This window comes from Pelecanus crispus, chromosome 5 (genome assembly GCF_030463565.1).
Source record: "Pelecanus crispus isolate bPelCri1 chromosome 5, bPelCri1.pri, whole genome shotgun sequence".
Taxonomy (NCBI): domain Eukaryota; kingdom Metazoa; phylum Chordata; class Aves; order Pelecaniformes; family Pelecanidae; genus Pelecanus; species Pelecanus crispus.
The window spans coordinates 11,747,124-11,770,940 of record NC_134647.1 but is presented as its reverse complement, the minus strand read 5'-3'; the positions used below and the strand labels follow the sequence as shown (position 1 = coordinate 11,770,940).

Here is a 23,817-nt window from a genome sequence, read left to right as displayed (position 1 = left end):
AAACAACCCAACACTTGCATGACTGCCTTTTTTTTTTTTATGTAAATGATGATGGTTCAGAACAATTTAAGAGATAAATTTTTATGACGTATAAGTAGTTAACTGAAACTACTACATCATTGTGTTGGTTTTTTTTTTAAAAGTGTGATTTATAAAAGCAAGCATGAGTGAATAGGAAAGCTTCAAATAAGTACAAAGCCAAAATCTGCTGAAGTATACATACTTATTAAAAATGTGTTCACATTTCTGACCTGACAAAGATACTTCACTTTCAAGCTGCCATCTAGCCAGTTTTGAGTATAACCTTTCAGAAGTTCAAGGAAGCATTCACAATTATCACAGTCCCTCTAAGGCTAAGCTGTACAGTAACTGTAACTAGTTACATATGAAACCCTATTGAGACCTGTACCTGCACAGGAGTCACGCAAAGCTTGTCACGCAATCAAGTCACTACAGCTTAGCAAGGTACCAGTCAGGTAACTCATTGCAAGGGACCATGTGCACAGGGCTGGCCTGCCACCACTGAAGGAAAGAGGCATTTTATCAGCCAGCCCAGTTAAGCCTTGGCGGTAGTTTAAGTTGATCCATTTAGCTCATGCTAATCATGAAGTAGAGGCAGCTGCCACAGCTTTGCCAGTGACAGGTAACCGATTAAGCCAGAGCAACAGCCACTTCTGTATATGTAAACCCTCCCTAGTACACACAAGTCTAACTCATGACCTACTTTGGTACACAAGAACATATTCTGTCCAGATGGGAAGCAAGAAACAGCTTTACCTAAATTACTAAACAATGATCTGAAACTAAAAGAAATAGACACAGAAGAACACAACTAGAATTAAGGAATGGGAGACTAAGATTAGCCTTCCACATTGATGCTCAAGCATAAAAAAAAAAAAAACAAACCAATCTTCACCCCTCCTCCCACCACACGCACACAGTCAGGCTTTGTATTTCAGAATAGTTTGTACCCAAGAGGTCTTACTGAAATGAGTCAGGTCACTTGTTTTGGGTGACCAAGTATGAAATTCCAGGGTTTTTCATTTAACACCTCTTCTTCCCCTGCCAGGAAGTCTTCCCCTAAAATATTCTCCTCCTTACATTCAGGAAGTAGGAGCTTTATTGCCATTTCTAATATTTTTGATCTCCAAGGAGCATCTTTTATAAGATTATGACACACACAGGGTTAAAGTACATAAAAAGATTTAAAAGCCAGCAGAGAAACTGTATGGGAAAAATAAACATAGTCATTGATCTGCACAGTGGGGTTTAGAGAGCAATCTTTTCAGTTTACACTTTATAAAATATGCACCAGGGCTGCATGTCAGACAGCTGCAGACACGTATAGCAAAGATATTTGAAATAATTGAACTAAAAACAAAAGATTAAAAAGCATGCCTTCAGCTCAGGAAGACTCCCATTTCCACTCCAGAAATCTATAATGAAAAGTTTTATTTATCCTGTTTTGTGGCAAGAAAGCTTTTAGGAATGCCGCACTCCCTGAAGGCAAGAGTCAGGAACCTGAGAGAACTTTCAGTATCCTGGACTCCAGCAGCCACACATCTTGTCCCATGCCAATTCCTCCTCCATTAAAAAACAATAAATAAAAAAAAAATCACCACTTCAGAACCAAACTGCCTTCTTTCTATTGTCTCAGAAAAGCATAAACCAAAGCGATGCTATTTTTTGCCCAATCTTCTGTGAAGGTTGAAAATTTTACAAATATTAGTTTTCAGGAAAAACTGTTTTTAAGCGACTGGTGGTGTTACAGATCAAAGGTTTATCTTTCGAGTATTTGCTTAAGTCCTACTCATTGCTCATGTAAAAATATTACATTATGATACAGTAATTTCCAAACTGAGTTTGGCAAGGGACACAAAGGGATTTTTACTTTCCAGCGCATCATAACAGTAGAAGCCTGAAACAAGGCACTGTTTTGGCACTCATTAACTGAAGCAAGCCTAGCGCTTTTCCCTTGGTTTTACTGGTTCTGCAACATTACCAACACTCAAGATATTTAATTGAGCTATTAAGTAGAACTTCAAACACAAATGAAGAACAGATCAGGTCACATTTCTGTAGGGGCACCACCAGGCTTCTTCTCAAAAACATCTTTTATGGTAATGGCAAAGAAGAAAATTTCACTTACAGTAGGCAGCATTTCAATATAAGTTGTTAATTTTGTGCATTTTATGTGGCAGTACTCTTCCCTACATCAGGGAGGGCAGTACCATTTTCCTGTCTTGTGAACAAAGCTATTACAAGAGCAGAACTGTTCACTAAAGAACAAGCCACTTGTCCAACTAACCAGTCAAAAAAAGGAGAGGTTTTTTGTTGATTCTTTTTTTAAGGGGGAAAAAAAAATCTGCCTTAGGAAAGGATTTAGTGTTTTCTAAAGAAAGCTTTCACCAAGAAGCAAGCTATTGTTTTGATTAAAGCACAGAAAGGGAACAAGAGGATGGGTGCCATGAGGCCAAACTAGAGAGGTCTGCAGTAGATACAAATTTACCTCTGAGTACCAGAATACCACACTTTTATCACTGTATAATTCCATCATTAAAGATATCTATTGCCTCCCACAGGAGGAGGTTTACTGTCCAATCTACATTTGAACTCCTAGAGCAGCATCAGTTCAGCTGTTTAAAGCTCCTCAGGTTGCTCCACGCTGAAGGGTGCAGCTCCACTGCACTGCGAGGCAATTCAGACTGGGAGTTGCAGCTATTCTTCACCTGAACCCTTCCTGGTCCAGGAACCTGAAAGTCTATACACTCCACACAGCAGTCAGATCCTTTGTTTCGGCAAGGTGAGCTTGCTGAACCCACTTTACCACCCAGTCACGCAAGCACCAAAAGGTAACACAGAGGGGTAAGACATCAGATTCCAGGCAGCTCAAGCTAAGTGTGCTAGGCAGAGCAAGGCACTATTCACACTCCTGTTAGGGCCATACATGCTACATTAAAAGGCTCTCCCTGAATTAAAAAAAATTACAAGTTATGCTCATCAGTTATTTATTAAACTACTTGTATCCAGAAGTTCAATTTGGAAGCTATGTAGCTGGCAGAATACAATAAAAAGCACGTCCCCTATCTTTTAAGTGCTGTGAAGTTTCTTTTGAGAGATAGACAGATACTCAGGGACTGGTTTTGGTACAAGCCCTTCCTCATGTTTTCCTTGTATTAACTCTTTTCCTGCTTTTTACCAAGCCACTTCTCACAACAGCTCTGCTTTCTGAAACATTAAGTTACCTTGAAAGATAACAGTATATTCCTGTTGTGGTTTAACCCCATAGGCAGCTAAGCACCACACAGCTGTTCGCTTACTCCCCTGCCTCCGCAGTAGGATGGGGGAGAGAATCGGGAAAGAAACAAAAAAGAAAAAAAAAGAAAAAAGTAAAATTCGTGGGTTGAGATAAAGACAGTTTAATAGGACAGAAAAGGAAGGGAAAATGATAATAATAAATTATTTTAAGAAAAGAATACCCAAAATAAGTGATGCAGAAGGCAATTGCTCACCACCCGCTAACCAATACCCAGCCAGTTCCTGAGCAGCAGCTCTCCGCCCCAGCCAACTCCCCCCAGTTTCTACACTGGGCATGATGCCATATGGTATGGAATGTCCCTTTGGCCAGGTTGGGTCAGCTGGCTGTGCCCCCTCCCAGCTTCTTGTGCACCGGGCAGAGCATGGGAAGCTGAAGAGTTCTTGACTAGTGTCAGCACTACTTAGCAACAACTAAAACATCAGTGTGTTGTCAACATTATGCTCATACTAAATTCAAAACACAGCACTATGCCAGCTACTAGGAAGAAAATTAACTCTGTCCCAGCCAAAACCAGGACAATTCTTCATCTCAGCCTTAACCAGCCTTGCCCAGCCATGCCTATAGGCAGACTACTGGCAAAGTTTCCCTGCTGTGGAAGCAGCAAAAGCTACCTCCTACTAGCCACAGATGAAGATGATGAAGGATGAAGTCAAACAAGGGGCAAATTTCACCTATAGCAACTGAGAGAATTGCTGTCTTTCAATCTCATTCGCGAATGTTACCTTCTATATTAAACCCTAGCTAAAAGCTTCCTTGCTGCCACAAAAGGCTGCAAAAGCAAACAATAAAATGAGGGACCACACCAATTCACAGATAAGTCTATAAAGAGGTTTAGAAAGGTATGTACCCTCTAATGTACTTAATACAATACCCATCGATGCTAGGGAAGTAAAAAGGGAAGAGACAACAGAAAGCAGTCAGGCACATGGGCTCTTCCTAAATAGCATCTCCTATTGCCACTACTGGACAGCAGATGAACCCACAAGGGCACTTTGTGCAGGTCTCCATTGCTTATAGATGGCAAACAGCAACATCTCCTGACCCTACTGCTGCAGACTAATGTTTCTAACTATTGCAGAAGTAGAAACTCTCATTTTACCCTCCTCACATCACCTAGGGTGTGATGAACCTCCCACTATGCACCCTTACACTTCTGACCGGTTTTTCGATCCATCAGATTGCTCTAGTGCCTGTCCCAGAGCTTCCTAAACTGCAACAGAGCTGAACTGACCTCCAGACTTCCAAAAGCATCTGTGAAAATTGGCAGCTTGAAGAGATCTATGAACTGCAACACCAGGGTGCGTGCATCCAGAATTGTACACTAGCAGATTTTTGGAAAGACCTACTATCAATCTGTATTCCGTTCACGCTTGGAAAGATTTCTTTGCAAACAAATATTAAGAGGTTCTTTTTCTGGGTCTGGTTTTTTTATTCCTTCCTTTTAATCTAGCTAAAATGAAAGACTCATTTTGCATAAAGTGATGGCATTTTTCTGAATGTTCCCTGCTCCTAGAAACAAGATTTATCAAACCTTTTCACACTACCTCCTTACTAGGCTTCTGTTAAGATTTGAGGTGCAGAAAGATAATTTTTCTTTTCTGAATTTATTCTAAGGAGATAGAATATTCTGTCATCTGAAGTTACAGTTGTAACTGAAAAAGAGAAAGGGAGGGAGGAAGGATGTGGAATCTTACTTGTCTGGGTTTTTCACTCTGAATGTTGCATTAAGAGCTTTTAATCTGGAATCTGCCTGAAAAAAGGGGAAAAAAAGCTTTGTTAATTTAATGCAATTAAATTCCAGTGACAAAAAATCTCAGCCTTCTGGCAGCACCATTAGAAAAAAATCCTGCCTTCCTGGCATATTTAAATCTTCAAACATTGAAGAAGTTGACACTAGCTGCCCTGCATCTCAGATTTTTTTTATTAAAAAGTCAAAAAACTACACTATTTTTGTGAACTAGGATGTAAACAGTATCCACTAAAATTAATCGGGTATAATCCAAATCCCACAAAAATAGTCCCTTCTTAAAATGTTACACAAATCATGGAGTTAAGATACATAACCCTGCATTCTTTTTAGATGAAGCAATTAGGTAACATAAGACCATATGGACAAACTATTTTATATTTTTCAAACCAAATAAAACCGGTGGTAGAGTGACCTCTATATGCTCTTTATTACTAGGAACAGTTCCCCAGTGAAATCAAAATCTTATATATGGAGTTCTCTTATTTTATGACGGGCTTCACAGAAAATATGTAATTTGTATATCAGAATAGAGCCCTTTTTAATGCAGTGTTCTTTCCTATAATAGAGCATATATAAATCTCTACAGAAGAAAGTTCAATACCTAATTAAAAAGGTAATTGGCTACTTTACTTTTTGAGATGTTGGTTTACCAACTACTGCAACAGCAGTATGGAGCCTTTCTAAGGAAGGTTTTGGATTTTTTTTTTTTTTTCAGTTTAATTGAACATTAAACTATGCAATCTACTCTTAATGAGACACCAACACAGATGAGATACCAACACAGATGAGATATCCCAGCCTCATCCAAAGACATCCCACATCACCACAACTTTTCATTTCTATACGGCATTTTACATACAGTTCACTCAGGGCTCATCTATACCGCGCGAAAACTCCAACTCGGGTAAAATGGCTGGAGTCTACTTTTGATCAAAACATCCCACTTTTCACTGAAAGGATAATAAATAACACATCTTGTGAGGTGTACAGATTTCCTATAGTGTAGTCTTGGCTAATGGATTGTGCCACAACTGCTAGCAGTGAGTTACTTCAGCAGTACTTCTTAGTGCTGGTATATAACACAGGAATATTTTGTGCAGTTACAGCCAACTTGGAGCTTGAAGAGCTATTTTGAATTTGACAGTGAAAGGAACACAGTGTTTTCCCAAACTAAGAATGAAGCCCTTCCTTCAGGGCCCTGTCAGTAACTTCTACAAATGAGGCAGGTGCAGTTTGAGCTTGTTCCACCTCCCACTGCATTGGGGCTGAGCAGAGGATATCCATATTTGAGTATCACTGCAAGTTCCTTTCACCCAGAACCACCTCCATATCTGAAGAACACTCAGGACAGAATCCAAGTTGAGGGAAAATCAGTTTCTTTCTTCAAACTAGGATGAGAGGTACTGATGGAAACCTTGCTAACTTTAGCTGTCCTCCTTCCACCCACTGAACAACCAATACAAAACATAGTCCACAAACCAAAATGCAAGTGAATGAAACCTGCAAGACTGTGACTGATACAGTAAGAAAACAGGTTCATTGTCACCGCTATGTGTGGTGCTCCTCTAAGAATATCTTGCAAAGGGAAGACGAAGGCAGCATGGGGAGGCATGTCCAAGATAGCACAAGGAACACAGAACACTGCAGTAACTCCAACTCCCAGCCCAGGCTTTGTTTATTCAGAGTGCTCCATGGGCTTGTATGGCCTTGGACCTCCACTGCTCTATCCCCACAAGCAATTACACATGCCATTTAGATTTCAGGTCGTTCAGATGCACCTACGCGTAATCCTCACACATTCTCTAACAGTACGAACACCACCTTAAATCAGAGTCCTTCCCTCTAAGTAGCTATTTCACAAAATATTCTATTTCTTTTCAAACAGCAGGCACCAAAGCCGTCTGAGTTTGTTGGGACAGCATGTACATTCAACAGGTTTACACTTGAAAAACACTTCCTACGTTACAGTTACCGGGCAAGTTTCTGCCTTTTGTTGCAGACACATGCAGTGCTCTGAAGGAAGAGCTCAGTAAGTACACAGGCACTGTCAGGCAGGAACCGAGATCCTGCCAGTACTCAAACATCTTAGGAGGGTTACTTCCTTTGTGCCATTAACAGCACAGTAACTCCCCCACACCACTTCTGAGCATTTTCACCACACAGAGCTACGCTGTTAAAAAACTGTCTGTCCAGTCTTAAACTTGATTTAAGACTAACATGCACAAGCATTTTAGAGATTAATTCCCCATCAAATGAGGTACAGTCAAGGAGTTTTCAGACAGTTAATTCCTACTATGATGCTATAATCATTTAAGTAAACTAAGGAGAGGGTGGTATTTTCTCTTTCCTAAAGGAAGGGTTAAAATCCCAAGTGACAAATCCCTTAAAGAATAAAATTAAGTGCTGGGGGTGGGAGGGAGGAAAGACATGATTTAATGATACAGTTGGCAGAGTAAACAAAGTCTCCAACATCAACATTCAACTATAACATGCTACACTGCATTAATGCCTAATTTAAAGTTTAGTTAGTCTGGTTCAAACCCTTTGGGACAAAAGACACATCCTGCTTTAATGCATCAGCAGCAGAGACAGCAGCAGCATGTAAACCAGTGGTCTGATTCTAGTCTAAGACATGTAGTGAATAGACGTTTGTCCTCCAGCATAGCGCTAAATACCCTCCAATCTTGAGGGGTTTATACTTCAGATGTTGAATAAAGGAAAGATGCCTTTTCTCAGGCTTTTGCAAAAAGTTATTTTTCTTTCCTAAGGAAAAAGGAACTGTAAGAGGGAAACTACACACACAATCAAATCTAGAAGGAACACCAGACTTGCTCATCTCTCATTTAATCTACAACATGGTTTCAGGTAGGCAAATATTTTCAGCATGCTGCTATGAGTTTTCTTTCATACACACACCACTGTGTGCACTCCTGAACATACCTTGCCAGTACAAGCTTTCTGAACTCTTATGAGTGTAAGCTGAAATAAAGATGTGTTGACTTGGAAAACACAGCTTGAGAGCTTTACATTTTTTGCATTATGAATACTAGCAATATGCAAGCTCTACCATGATGGAAGAGAATTATTGTCAAGTTAACATTAAGTGTCAGTACCAAAGCCCCTTGGACATTGAGGATAAGAGCAACAGTGATTTTCTTTAGCTCTCACTATTCAGAATAATTCTTCATAATCCACCTAGTTTTCAGTTGTGATTTCATGAGAGTTGATCACGTTACAATGAAACAAAAGCTCAGTATTGGTCCCCATATAGTAACTTTTCTAGGCACAGCCCAGCAATCTATCAGCTTCTCACAAATTCTTGTCCTGTACAGACACACGTCCTCTGATCATTTATTCCTGCAAGTCTTCCACCAGTTTACCCAGCCACGAACTCACAGAGGTCAATGGGGATAATACTACTCAAGACTCATTCTGTTACAACAGTTAAGGGCCACCAAATCCATCTGTCTTCATCCTTTTCAGCAACTTATCCTTGTAGAAAGTCCTACAATTCAGACCCCTTTGCTTGCGGGTTGTTTTGGGTTTTTTTTGACACCTTGCACCTCCTACCAGGCTAAATCTGACACCCATGTTTAAAATGATGCTAAACTAAACTAACAACATACAAAAGCGCTGCTATGGGCTCAAGTTCGTTAGTTTTTTAAAGCTTATAATGATCGTAATTCTACATTACTAGCAGAATTACAAGGTTGAGCATCAAACATAGGCACGTATTAACAAGCCTGCTAAAGAACTTTACAAAAAACAGTGGTGTTCTTAGCATGTAATAGGTAAGACTTCAGCTGTTGTTACAAGTACACATAAAACAATGCCTTTAACTCATTCTAACAGCAAACAGCCTTTCATAAATAGCCTAAAACACGTTTGCTGGAGTATTTCTGCGTCACAGCAGTCATGAGACAAACAATTACAGTGATTACCTTTAACTGAAATCCAGTCTCATTCACCATTTCTTTCCATCCACCTTCCTAAAAATACAGGAAAAGAACGTTCCGTTAGAGTGACTGAAGAGTGCCACAGCTTTTGCAAGTCCCTATACCAGAGGAGCTTCTCCAGTAAGCCTGGGTTCTGCCTCAGCTACACTCCCCATGTCTTTTCAAGAATCTGGGTTAGGAATAACATGTCATTATGTTGTGCTTACATACTAACCTCCCCTAAAAAACCTCTCTCCTCTTCACTACTCAATTACCTCGTTCTATCAACTGGGGGCAGGAGCCACACAGCTTTGTCCAAAGAAGTAGCTCAGCTCTTTAGAAAGAAGGGTAGTTACCATCTATTGCCTATTAGATTATCAGCAGCTCCAAGGACCTTTGCAGCTTGAGGCAGAGAGCATAGAGAGAACATACAGGTGACAACTGTCTACAGCGCACATGCAGTCACCTTGCTCACGTGTAGTGGTTGGTCGTCCACTGTTTTCAGTTCCCATACACTGGTTCATCTACATACTATAGTGTGTTGCAGTAAACATACCTGCTCAGTCCACTATTTGGGAATCTCTCATCAAAGCACAGAAAAAAGAAACATCCAACATCTCCTAAAGTTGAGAGCTGCACAATGCAATGCTTTAGCTGACAACTGGATCACAACTTTTGTGATAACGTATTGTACTGGTTTTGGACCACGACACATATGAATGGATCATGATTCAAACCGCAAAGCTAAAGAAACCATGGATATCCAAAAAGTGAATTGGAAGCCAGTACTGTCTCTGCAGCCAGCAGTATAGCATGCTAACTATTTCAGCTTGAGTCCTAGGGAAGCTTTCCCAACCAACATGCATTAAGTTCCCAATATGCTGTTCCAGAGAGGTGGAAATTCTCTCTTAGGAGCCTTAAAACTAGACTGGAAAAAATTCATAAGGTACATTAGAAGGCCAACTGTACAACTGCAGCGGGCTGTTAAGAAGCTTTTAGATGAACAAGCCTTTTCCACCTCAAGTTTATCCACGTTGTCTATCCTCCTTCTAGACACAGAAGAAGCTATGGGTCAATGGGAGGGAGGAAGAGCAAAAGAACATTATCCTAAATAAATAATCACTAAAGAATGTATTTAGAAAGCACATCACTTTACTATACCTGCGTTAAAAATGAATAAAAGATTTTGTCTTGGCAAAGAACAGGATGTGAAGCCACACGTAACAAGAAGTTTTCCAAACCGATTCTTCTTCTTTCCACAAAATCTGGGTCCATATTATCTGCTGATAGCTTATGCCAAACAAAGTCAGCCTATTTAAACAGAAGAGTATTAATAGAAAATAAATAACAAACAATACAAAGCAAGCTGCAGCCTCAGTTTCCTTACCCTTTTTTCTGGCAGGGGTGGAACAACAATATGTGGATAGGTAACTGACAAATAATTCCTCAACAACTCGAATTCACTGTAACGTCGCCACAGGGAGTCCACTGGAGCACACTGTCCCTCACTCTGGGACTCAACAGCTCTGAAAGATAAAACAGCAAATTTGAGCATCAGTAAGGTATCACCTTCTCCCTCATACCATCAGTACAATTATGGCAAAGGCCCTAAAAATAGTTACCCAGTAACGATTACTGCCTAACTTGCGCATAATCTAAAGTAACCTTAATTAATTTTATGTCTATGTACTTCATTTAAAAATATTTATCATTTCTGCCTGAGAGCACTCAAATTTTTTAAGAACATAGGAAAAGTCAATGCAGTTTCATCACACCACAAACAAAGAGGTAGGTCACAGTCAAGTAAACAGTCACACAAGTGACTTAGTTCACATCACCACAGAATTAGACATACTTCTCTTAGAACAGCATTTGGCTCCCAGCCAGTATGATTTCATGAGCAGCTGAAGAATACAGAGTATTACAAGAAGGAATTTACTATTCAATGGGAAAGCCTTCACTTCAGAGGATAAAAATTGTCTTGCCTGCAACAGCTAGAATAGTTGAAAATATAACTTTAAAAATATTAAGACATTTTAAAGGATATTTTTAGAAAAACACAGCAAATTTCAAAGCACTTCCAATTTTTTTTTTTTGTTCAAAGTGATATCTTATTATATTTAACGACTAAGGACATGTAGTCTAACACACTAGCTAAAGATAGGGTAAGCAGGTACAAAATTGATGCGTCTGAAAAATTTGTTGAAAACTTAAAGCCAACATCACCTAGCAAGGGCTTAAAGGATTTTATGTTACTATAAAAGGAGAAATCACAGAACATTACAGGATTGAAAAGTAACATAAAAACTCAAAAAAAAAAAGTCATCCTTCATACAAGACATTTAAAGCAACAGAAGTACTTTGCAATATCATAAAATAAGCATCAGGTCAGTAACACTTCTTAGCAGTTAGCATATGCCAGAATAAACAGAGAAAATTCAGATAAGGCACTTAAAAGAAACCAGTGATGTCTAGGTCTATCTTAGTTCTTATATTAAGTGACTAATTAGCGTACAAAGCACCAGCATAAACCTACGTGAAACAGCATTGAGATTATCACAGATTAGCTAACGTTGGAATGGACCTCTACACATCTGTAGTCCAACTCCCTTGCTCAAAGCAGGTTGCTCAGAGCCACGTCCAGTTGGGTTTTGAGTATCTCCAAGGAGAGAGACTCTACCACCACACCGGGCAACCCTTTCCCATGTTTGACCACCCTCACAGTAAAGAGGTTTTCTTACGGTTAAATGGAATTTCCTATATTTCAATTTGTGGCCGCTGCCTCTTGTCCTCCCTCTGTGCATCACAGAAAGAGTCTGACTTCTTCTTTACCTCCCCCACCAGGTATTGATGCACACTGCTGTCTCTTTCAGAGGATGAACAACCCCATCTCTCCCTGCACATCAGATGCTCCAAGCCCATAATCATCTTCATGGCCCTTCACTGGACTTGCTTCAGCATGTCCACATCCCTCTTGCACTGGGCAGCCCAGAACTGGGCATAGTAAGTTAGGAACTAAAAGTACTTACTCATATGGTACTCAATAAAATAGGGTGCTACATTACTTCTTCCAGCAGAACTCAGGCTATACACTTCTTGAATTCATAAGAACTTGCTGGAGTAAAGTTTTAAAAACATCTAAATAGCATACAAATTATTGATTTTTTTTTAAGCTATTCTTAACCTACAAGGTTGGATTTCTCATGACCTTACTGAAAAACAAACAATCTCACTCCAGAGGGACCCAATTATTTGGTACACTTAAACAAAATACAAGAAGCCTTTGTCATCCATTTCTGCACTCTCATTAGAGAGGAACAGCCTTGCTATATCCCCTTGTTTAAAAAAAAAAGTACGGTTACATCTTGAGGTTAAAGTAATGCAATACAGAATTATGCAAAAGGAATTTTTTTTAAAATGAACGTCCTGGTTTCAGCTGGGATAGAGTTAATTGTCTTCCTAGTAGCTGGTATAGTGCTGTGTTTTGGATTTAGTATGAGAATGATGCTGACAACACACTGGTGTTCTAGCTGTTGCTAAGTAGTGCTGACACTAGTCAAGGACGTCTTCAGCTCCCCATGCTCTGCCTGGTGCACAAGAAGCTGGGAGGGGGCACAGCCAGGCCAGCTGACCCAAACTGGCCAAAGGAACACGTCATACCATATGACATCATGCCCAGTATAGAAACTGGGGGGAGTTGGCCGGGGGGCAGCGATCACTGCTCAGTGACAGGCTGGGTATCAGTCAGTGGGTGGTGAGCAATTTCATTGTGCATCATTTGCTTTGTATATTATTATTATTATTTTCCCTTCCTTTTCTGCCCTATTAAACTGTCTTTATCTCAACCCACGAATTTTACTTCCAACCCCCCCCCCCCCCCCCCCCCGATTCTCTCCCCCATCCCACTGAGGAGGGGGAGAGTGAGCGAAAAGCTGCGTGGTGTTTAGCTGCCTACCGGGTTAAACCGCAACAATGAGTAAGGCAGAACACTTTCTGTATATCTAACCTTGCCTTGTGGAAAGGACATTTATTCCAGGTGACTGAATTTGTAGAAAAAAAGAAATTCACAAGGAGGAAGAGAAGAGGATCTATTCATAAGCATTCAACACAAACTGCTGCAGATTAAAACTGTTTGAGACTGACTTAAGCAAAAAAGGTAAGCGCACTGCTGACAGCAAAAAAGGTAAGCACACTGCTGACAGCAAAAAAGGTAAGCACACTGCTGACAGCCACTAAATCGCACTGCCAACATCCCACAGAATTCTTCCCTATTAGAGTATTTTGATTCAACAAAGTTGCAGCTACAACCACAGAGTTTCGAAGAGGGTAAGCTCAGCTTAGTGCTGGGCTGACAGGCCGTGCAGCATTCCTCCCTACATGAGCATTGCACAATTTAAACATTTCAAGAACACTTCAGCTAAAAGCAGGTATCTAGTGATTGTACTATTGCCAAGTTGGAGGTAAATTTAAATAGACAAAGAATTAAGCTACTATGCCCTGGAAGATTAGTTGTTTAGTTGAAAGCTGAAGACACAAACCTCACTTTCCTAGAGGAGAAACTCCCAGCAGGGTTTGGTAAACAATCTGGCCATTCAAGACACTCACATAAAAGTACTTCAGAATTAGGGATCCTTTTCATCTCCAGCTTCAGCAGCTATCAACCAGCTGCGCTGACTTAGACCATGGGTTTCAAGAGCACTACTTCTGCATGGGTTATTAACAACCCTTAAGCAAGACTGCCACCATGAATACATCATAGGATTGTGTGGACCCTGTCTGAGAACATAGTGCACAAGCAAATACGAATAGGGAGACAAGAAAAAACACAGGCCAGGACTGCCCTGAGAACTCAGCCATATCCCAGGAGGACCCATCTGAGCTGCAGATACAGGTGCTGCTGTGCCAGCAGGAAGATGCCAGAGACTCACCTAGAGCTAGGCAGACACACTGCACAGAGTGAAGCAGACTGCGGCCACCCTTACTCCAAAGGCAGGAAGATTACAGATCTCAGATCTGGAACAAGGAGTGTTCCATAATATAATGGATGTTCTATCAGACAAGAAAGAGAGGAAGCGGGGTGGGGGGGGGGGGCTGGGGGGCGGGTGACACACCAAACCCCCTCCCCCCCAAAACCCTGCAGGATGCATTTGGACCATTGCTATTAAATGTCTGTCACTCCTATGCATAACCATTTCCCAGCCACAGCAAATGCAACCCCGGGACTGGCACAGGATTTAAGTTTAACTAGCTCTTCTTTCCAGTTTTGATTTTTCTGTAATAACAGAGTTTTGCTATTCATCCTTTTTTAAAATTTAACTGAAGTTTAAGACTGACTGCATCACCTCGTAACTGGAGGCAGGCTAGGTATGCATACACTACTGAGAGTTTATGGTAGCCTAACACATTCCAGAAATATAGTAGAGTTACAGAGGCTTAAGAAGTTACCACCAAAAGGTAAACTGCAAGAAGAACAGTTCACTTTATTTTTTAAATATAATTCTGATTTTTCTTGTTAATATGAGCCCCTAAGGAAAAGTACTGCTAGCCACAATTATTTTTCATCTCCACTTAACTTATTCTGTGGGCTTACAAAGCCATGGGCAACTTCATATTTGAAGTTTTCCACCTCCCAAATACAAAGTACTTAGAAAAGTTCATTTGACTGTTTCATTGCAATACAGCGTGTACTTAAGTGTTGTCTTCTGCCTCTAACCCAATCACTTCCCAATGCAGTGCAAGTCTGATCTTATATTTATCATTTTCTGAATAACCTGTAACATCAATGTGGTCAGCACAGAGAAGAAGAAAAAGGAGTTTATCTTTCAAGGAAGTTTCTGGTCCAGACATTCCTACTCCATTTTCAAGTGCACTTCTGTAGAAATACAATTTCACAAGATGTTAGAAAAGAACTATCCTGAATTTTGGTAGTATACATTTGTAAGTGGCCTCAATATAGCACACTCACATCAAATACAATTACAGTAATACACTTTAGTAGTATAAAGTTAGGTAGCTTGTCTTCCATAGTTGATCTGCCTTAACTCATCCTGCTCTGGCTTGCCAGTCCTCCACACACCTGTTTTTGCCAAGTCAGCTTTATCATGTAAAAGTTGATCTGTATTTTTCTTAGAACTTTCAATTCCTGCAGTCAAGACAGTCACGTTATCATTTAACATGTTTCAATAGTTTTAACACCACAAATGTGAGAAAAGAACTAAAGAATAGTGCTCTGCTACAAACTAACAGGAGAAACAGAAATGAAATCAAGAAGAAGGTCTTTAGAAATTTAGAAGTGACTTCACAGATTCAAGTCTGTTTGGGGAAGTACATATACTGTACTTCTGCAGTATGGATTTCAGGTTAGAAGAGAATGGACCTACATTTCACACTCCTATCCTACAAATAGTGAAGGAAGGCAAATACACCAATAGGATCATCACATATTTTAGTAGTGTAGCAGTCCATTTATCATTGGTAAGGGTTCAGGTCAAGACACCATCAGTAAGCTGTCATTGTAAAAGATCACAGCCTTCTGACAAGAGAATGTTCCAGTGTAAATTATGCTCTTAATGCTTCATGACTGTTTTGCAGAGTTAATTATAAACTAGAAGCAGCAAAGACCATGTGGAGCCTTAACTGTGCAAAAAATTTCTCAACGTGCCTGCTATATCAGCTTTGTATTTGTCAGGATTAACAAGAATGCATCAGTTACTTAAAAAAAAAAAGCCAGAAAACACACAATAATCAGAGTAGTAACATCTCAGTCCATACACACAGACACGCACACAAATATCAAGCAGAAAATGAAATAGGAACCAAAATTTTTAAAAAGTCATCTAGGAGTGTAGCACTTCAGCAGGGGAGGACCACAGAAGCCTAGTCCTACGTCAGAACAAACCACTACTACGCCACAACGGAAACACAGGCACCCTGTTACTTGAAGTTTTATGCCCACAAGGGGCCTCAAGAACTCCAGAAGGAAGGAAACAGGCTGCCAGACCAGATCGTGCCACTCACCACATCTTCCCTGCCCACACTGAAGACACCAAGGAAGTTTACTAGATCTAAAGCCTACTGTCAATTTATTCCAACACAGCAGATCTGTGGACAACAGGCTACGCTTCCTTAAGTCTAAGTTAATCAAGCTTCACAACCCTTACGAGGGACACACAAGCCTCGCATTATACCCTGAAGAAAAAGATTAAATTACTACTAGAGAACCTTGAAGGTCAAACCTGCCTGCATAGTTTGTTCTTTTCTAAATAGACGGCATCTGATACAACCTCCTCAACATAGTCTGCGTTAAGCAGCCTGACTTTATTTCTCTTCTCATATCATACTTACTTCCTTTATTCTAACATACATTTATACAATTAACTCTATCCCAGCTGAAACCAGGACACTGTCTTAGAAGCACGAATGCTGCCTTTTTTGGTTGTAGTTGTTGCTTTTATCTTTATAACACAGTTCTTGTTTTAGGTGAAAAGCAGTTAAGAGACAACAGGTAAAGGGAGCAAATGTGACAGCAAAACAGGCAGACAGACACTTGTCCAGAGAAGTGTTTAGATGTTGTTCTTTGCCCAACATCCCATTGCAAAAAGCTGCGCCCTAACAGCTGCATGTCAGCAAGAGTCTGCCACCACGCCGCCCCTTCTCTGCAGGATGGCAATCCCTGCCGCCTCTCCCACTAGCAGCACCTGCTCTAGTCTTTTTTTTTTTTTTTCCCCAATCAGACTGTGAAACTCCAGTTTAGTGACTGGAGGGGGAAGACAAATTTCAGGAGGGCAGCTGTGTAGCACCCAACAAAGAAGCCATGCTTTTTAAATTAACCCACTTGAATAAATTTAAGATACATTTTGAAATCGTTAATACTAGTTTAAGATTCCCCCCTTACACCCAGGCTTTGATAAAGTACAAGCAGCCAGAGCCTGCTTGCTAGAGCACACAATGCTGCAGAGCTGGGTAAAGGAGGGAAGCAGAAAATTTCTTTGCAAAGCTGTGGTGGGAAAATACTGTACAGCCCTCAATTACGAGCCTGCGTCCACACCACTGCCTTTTACATAAGGTAATAAGAGTTTGAAACTGCATGGATGGATTTGGGACAGGCAAACAAGATGAGAGAAATCTTTCACACCAAAAATGTCTCCACCTGGTTACATATGAGACCATAAAATTCCACCAATTACAAGAGCATTTCTCCCCAGGAACCCCGTTCCAGAAAGGAAGTAGAAATCCACAAAGGTACTCATTACACTTTATACCTTCATTACCATCTAATTTTTTAGACCACATTATGAACTCCACCATTAAATGCAAGTACTGCGGACCAGTTTCAATTAAGATTATAATCACTTGTTGACATTCAAACTTCTCAATTTGTTTTGGTTTTAAAAACACAATATAATACTTGTACAGTCTTCAGGCAGGAAAACCATATGTTTCCCCTCTAAGTACAGTTTTAACAATGCAAGTTATTCATTGAATGAACCAACCTGCCTGAAAAAAAACTGAAAGACAAAATTGAAACCTTCAGCTTTTACGTTCATAACTGATGTTATCATAAGCGATTAGATTACATTACTCCAAAAGTCACGTTCATTTGCCTTAATTCAAAGTGCCAATGTGAAAACTTTAGTCCATCTAATTAACCTCTTCCCATTTCCCATTTAAAACTAATTATCTTAAATGAGCCATTAAACAATTCTGAACGCAATAAAGAGAGGAATGCCTGCAAAATATTAAATCAGATGAGAAGGAAATACATCAGTTTATTTCCTTGTAAAAGCAATCACCTCTTCAACTGCAGAAGCAGTAACTTCATTTTCAGCCTCTGACCTTCCAGCATATGAGAAGTGACACTTCCACTCCCCTACAGCGGACAAGGTTCACTCCCTGTGTAGAGGAATACCATTTTAGAGGGTTGGGCAACTTTTTCCATTAACTATTTAGAAATGGTCTCTGTATTTAGGCCGCTCAACAGACTGAGGAGCAATCATTACAGGTCAACTACGTACTTTGTAAACCGCCAAGTTACCTGGCAAGCTGTATGACAAAAAGGCAGTTCTCTTGTCAGATGATTTACACAGCCAGGTGATTTTTTTTTTTTTTTTTTTTTTAATACCGTCACCTAAACAGTTTGCTGTATTTAACTAAAATATACATCCACTAGGCAGGTTAATGATTCATAGTATCAATTAAGTACAAATCAGCAGTAAATTAAGTTTTCAACTTCTCCGCCTTCTTTCATCTCCTGACTCTCCCCTGTTTAAAAGCTCACACTGAATTCAGATTTTCTTCCTTTTTTCCTAATACCTCTTTTGGAGGGAGCAGACAAGTCTTCCTGACTCTCAATGACTGAAATTTGCATTTTGGTGTTTTATCAGAAGACAACATACCTCTGTGGGCATTCGTTCTGTGCCTCTCCCCAGGAAACACATGCCTGGGCTCTTCACCTAGCCCAATGTGGAACAGGAGACTTTAGGAAAGGAACTTGAACAAGACGTAACAAAGGAAGAACTCCTGAAGTCCCCTGGTGCAGCACTGCTACCACTGAACCTAGCTGGCTACTGATTTCCAAGTTCATTCCTCTCACAGAAACTTTCTTTAGAAGTCCTTACACTTTGGATGGGCAAGCCAGGGTCTTAAGGGAGAAGCAAGTATCACTCATGTCACAATTTATCTAGTAGAAAACTTTCCAAATACTGAAAGCAGAAGTAAGATTAGTAACTTCCCCAGCCATACCGGGGGAGTAACAAGGAAATATAGTAAGCCACTCTGTCAAGCTACTTCAAAAGGAAGTGAAGACTAGTAGGGCTGGAAAACAGGGATCCTGCTATTAAGTAGTCAGCTACCAGGCTGCACAAAGTTGTGTTACTTTTTCCTAAAGCCACTTTTTTTTTTTTTTTTTTTAAAAAAAAAAAGGGAGAACAGGAAAAGGCATGCCTATATGTACTTTGAGTAAAAGTCCATCAACACAGAACACTTAGAGGTGCTCTGCATTCTGATTAACTTTCAGCTTTGTCATGGAAAATAAAGGGTACAAGACCAGGAGTAAAATTCTGGGTTTTATACTATCTCAGTTCCTGTAGTTTCATGCAGACTCTGGTATAAGACACAGCTGCCCAAATTTCTAAAAAGCAAGCAAATCTGAATTCAAGTGAGGCCCTGGATATTTGCAATTTCTCTTATAGAAAGCATACAAAATATGCTAAGCACCTCCATCTCAAGAAGGAATATTTAGTTACACATCTTAATTATAAGAATTTTTATTTGTCTTAATGCCATTTCCCACAAAGAGGTGGAAGTGTTCATCTGTTCTAAGTTATTTTTAAGTAACTGTATAGTTCAATGGAAGCTGTGAAACAAGCTGCCTTCAAGACTAATTGAACGGAAATAGCTCACCACAAAAATCTACTTAGCTAATGCAGAAAGGTGTAAACCAAGAATAAAGGAGATGCTTTCAGGAAGCATGACCCTTGGAATTTGCTGAGGCTCTGCAGTCTACAGCAGCGGAGTATGTTTTGTTGAAAGAGATCTACCTGAAGGTGCAGTATCACTTAAAAAAAAAACAAAAAACCCAAAAGTCACATGAAAGTGTAAGAACAGTAATTAATCTCTTCATTTTGAAAAGAAAAAGGAAGCAACACCATCACTTGCATTTTGAAAACAGTTTCATCAGCACTAGTGAAACTAATGTGTTAAAAGTTCAGGTATTCAGCTCCTGTTCTGTAACAAATATACAGTGGTTGTAATTGCATCCATGTTGTGTCTCTTATTCACCCAGATGCATGCGATTCCTCAATTCGAATTGAAATTAAATCCTAGATAGCAGTAACGGCAGAACCTCAGTTCACATAAATGTAATGCAACTATTATTAAGTGGTCTTCCTTTTATATTACCATAAACTGAGTTTTATTCTTCAGCTACAAAATATCCTATTACCCACAGACAAATTGCTGTGAAGCCCACCTACAGCTACAGGCTCAGCAGGAAGCACATTTAATAGCCAGCAATTATATTTATGCAAGAAATTTTGCCTTCTCAGCAAAAGGAATAGAGAACCTATTTTATTAGAGATGTGACAAACCCACATTTTCAATAGTTCTGTGACAAACATGTAACCGGTCTTGGTATTTGCTGACCACAGACTAAAATAAATCTTAATGAAAGCAAGCAATCTGGGCAGCAGAATACAGTTTTGCCACTACGAAAGAACCACTGGGAAAGACCAGCAGGAGTGAGTCTAAAGTAATGTAAGGATGACTGGGAAAGGAGATGCAATCAGCAGGTTCTGGGGCTGCATAAAGATGCCCCCAGAGTACACTTCACATCACAGTTAGACACCAATGATTCCAATTTTCTTCTCTTGTCCCTCAGAAATATCATTAAAAGAAAAACAGTATTACTTATGTGAGAAGATGTGATCTTTAATATCAATAACTGTAAAAGTATTTTTTTTAGTCATCTGAGCAACTGCAAAACAGCTACAATACTTGAAAAATATGATGTACGTCTATTTTGGATTTTATTCTTAAAGTTTAGCAAAATATAGTAAATGTATCCCAGTAGGTCTGCAGTTCATGTGACTGGTGTGTCCCTTCATCAGTTAAACAAGTTAAAAAGCCTTTTAACTAGTAACTAAGAGGCTTATGTGATAGTATTACAGTTTGAACTCATCAGAGCCTTTGCAAAATGCAACTGCTTTGTTTCAGAAGTTTTTATCTGCACAGCAGATCATTCCCTGAAGCAAGGCCCAAAGGTTAAAACTGTTAATATAAAGAAGAGAGAGACAAAACTCTTAATAAAGTCTAATTTTTAAATTCTGCTTCAGCTGAGTAACGTGATCCTGCATAACAGGAGTCATCTGTGAGTGTTTGGGAAGTAACTATAAGCGAGAAGATATTTTAAAGCTTTGCTCACTACTCAATACTTAAAATTGCAAGTTGTCTTTGTGGTACCAAGCATGTTTACCATACTGGTATTATTAATCTTGCTAACACAAGAAGACTGAAAGCAGTAAGGTCTCCAGTGAAAGTTCAAGCTAGTATGAAGGAAGGAAATAGCTAATTAACCCTAACCCTTAGAGCATCTACAAGGAGTATGTGGTGATCAGATCAAGCAAAACACTTCAAATATTAGCGTAGCAGTAAATTTTGACCACATGACATAAGTTATGAGACGTCTTTATTTTCCTGTGATCCCAAACAAGCCTAACCATTCCTTTAGACCACAAAGCACAACCTCTCTTGCATACAAGCTGCACATACAGCCTCATATATATGTATATAAATTTATCCAACCTATGTCTAAGAAATAACCGAGCTGTTGTTGACACCATATTTAAGCAACATCTTTCAAGCACACATTTTTCCACCTAGCTCCAAATGAAGAATTACGGTACACAGCTACACAACACCAACATGTATTAATGTTAATTGGAGATCAGATGCCAAGTTTTCATGAGAAAAGATGCTCCAGAGTAGGTGGATAATCACATAACAAAGCATGAACAAACTAAATCCTCTCATCAACTGTACCTTAGTATTTTTGGAGGGAAAGAGAGAGAACCCATTTAGCATGGCACATCCACATACTCTGAGAGTGAGCTCTCATCACCCACCTTGTCTCAATGAGGTAAGCAGTGTATGTTTCTTGCATGTTCATGGCATTCCTCCCAGTCCGTTTTTCAGCTTCCGAAACAGTGATTTCCATTTTTTTTGCCAAACAGTCTTCCATCTTTTTGGAGGAGGAAAATAAAAGACTCATGTAACATTAGTCACACAAGGCAAAGGCTGCTAACCCTGCCTCCCCTCCTCTCACACCACATTTGTTCAAATAAGACAGGCCTCTATAGGATAAAAGCTTTGGCATGGCTTTGTTTTATGCCCAGGTTCTGTATCACATTTGCAAATGAAAACAGAAAACCTGCTTTTGAGGAAAAAAAACACAAAGTCAGCAAATAGACAACTTTCGATACCGAAAGCCATCATGAGCAAGGAAGATACAGAAAGGAGAAATATTTCTCCTTACAGGTAACAAAGCAACCTTTTTTAAAAACAAACCAACCAACCAACCCCTGCACTTTCTACCCAGACACTTCGCAACTACTGGTGAATTCCTCCTCAGGACACCCGGGACACACGTAACCACCTCTCCCCTTTCACAGGAAACAGAATACATCCGGACCGACATGTTTTTTCTTTTAATTTCTCTGAGGAGGATCGTTATCTTTTACACACTGGCAGGCAGAAGTCAGTCAGGACTGCACACCCACCCTGAAAAGGCAGAGCCGAATTGAGCAGGGAGGGGGTTTTATTTGTGAAACTAACGGGGAGGGGGAGAGAAATTGAGAAGATAATTAATAATCATAAATAAAAATAATAACCTGGCAGTAGGAGCGAGGGCAGAGCTGCACAAAGCCCTCTGACACCGGCCAGAGCGGGGCTGGAAGAAGCCACCAGCTCAGAGGCTCGGGCTGCACAGCTCTGCCCCGGGCTCCCCCGGGCAGGGGCTCGGCCCCAGGCAGGCAGAGGGAGGGCCCGCCCCACCTGCAGCCCCGTCCCGCCGCGGCGGGCAGCGCTGGGCCGCCGCCCGGCCCCGGCCTCCCCGCGCCCCTCCCCGCCCGCCCCGGGCCGGCGGCGCGGCGGCCGGGCAGCCCGCTCAGGAAAGCCCGGTGCTCGGCCCCGGCGGAGTAGGCCGTGCCGAGGCCGGCGGCTCGCGGGGGGGGAACGCCGCCCCGCCGCCACCCCCCGCACCCTCACCGTGGCTACGGGCTGCTCCGGAGGCGGGAGGCCGCTGCAGGGCGCGGCGCCGTCCTCCTCCGGGCGGCTATCGCTCGGCTCGGCCCCGGCGCTCTCCATGGGGATAAGGGGCTCGGCCGCCTCCCTCCGCGCAGGCGCTGAGGCCGGCTCCGGCGGGCAAACTCATCGCAGGTCCTAGAGAGAGCGGCGGGGGCGGGGGTGCGTGGCCGCCCGGGGGCCGGCGCTGCCCGCGGCCGCCGAGGGGCTGAGGCGAGGCGGACCCCGCCGGCCCTCGGCCTTCCCGGGCCTCCGCCGCCGCCCGCCTCGGCCGATGCGCGTCGATTGACTTGAGCTAAGCCCGTTCCGGGCTGCTGGCGGCCGGCCCGCCTTTCTGCCCCCCTTCGCCTCGCTGGGTGCCCGGCGGTGGGCACCCCTGAGAGAGGGGCAGGTCTTTACCAGACAGCCCTGGCCGTGCCAGCGCCCCGCTCCCCGGAGCCAGGCAGCCTGAGCCTCCTGCCCAGGAGAGGGACCGACCTGCCGCCGGCCCTGGGCGCTCATCCGCGCTCATACCGTCGTAAATGCTTATTTCTAAGATTTTGTTGTTGTTGTTGTTCCCCTCTCGGCTCTCAGGTCACTGAAGAGTTCGTGATGCACCCATGCTGCGCCTTATCTGCCCTCCGTAGCAGGACAACGAGTCATTTTGCTTTGTAGACTCTCTTCCAGCAGCTATTAACTTTCCCACAGGATGCTTGTTAACATTAGGCAGCTCGGGTTATTTTTTCAAAGCCCACCAGCCCGTTATGTCCCCACTCTCGCTCCTCCACAGGCCGCGAAGGACTCGGTCGTGCTGTGTTCGCCTTTACTTAGCCTCCCGTCTGCCCTGTTTTCCCCATCAGCTCCCTCCCGGCAGCGGTGCGACATCCAGAACGGTGTTCTCCGGCCCGCCGTCTCTGCCAGCTAATGCCGAAGTGTGTCCCGTCCTGCCACGCTTCCCCAGGAGGTACCTGAGGAGTTAAAATCCCCCGAGCTGAGCTCCGGGGAAGTCTCATGTTGTTTATTTAATAAAAACCCCA

General features: G+C 41.6%; 1 protein-coding gene across 1 annotated transcript in view; it reads right to left on the bottom strand.

Moving 5' to 3' along the window:
* SNX4 (sorting nexin 4) overlaps window positions 1-22,792 on the bottom strand; it is a 35,523-nt gene extending 12,731 nt beyond the window's left edge. Inside the window, exons 1-6 of the mRNA XM_075710613.1 lie at window positions 22,766-22,792; window positions 21,625-21,740; window positions 10,392-10,530; window positions 10,166-10,315; window positions 9,011-9,058; window positions 5,014-5,069 (exon numbers count right to left, since the gene is read on the bottom strand). Of these exons, the coding sequence (XP_075566728.1) occupies window positions 5,014-5,069; window positions 9,011-9,058; window positions 10,166-10,315; window positions 10,392-10,530; window positions 21,625-21,740 (509 nt within the window). The 5' untranslated portion in view covers window positions 22,766-22,792. The remainder of the gene's footprint in view (window positions 1-5,013; window positions 5,070-9,010; window positions 9,059-10,165; window positions 10,316-10,391; window positions 10,531-21,624; window positions 21,741-22,765) is intronic.
* Window positions 22,793-23,817: the final 1,025 nt, after the last annotated feature.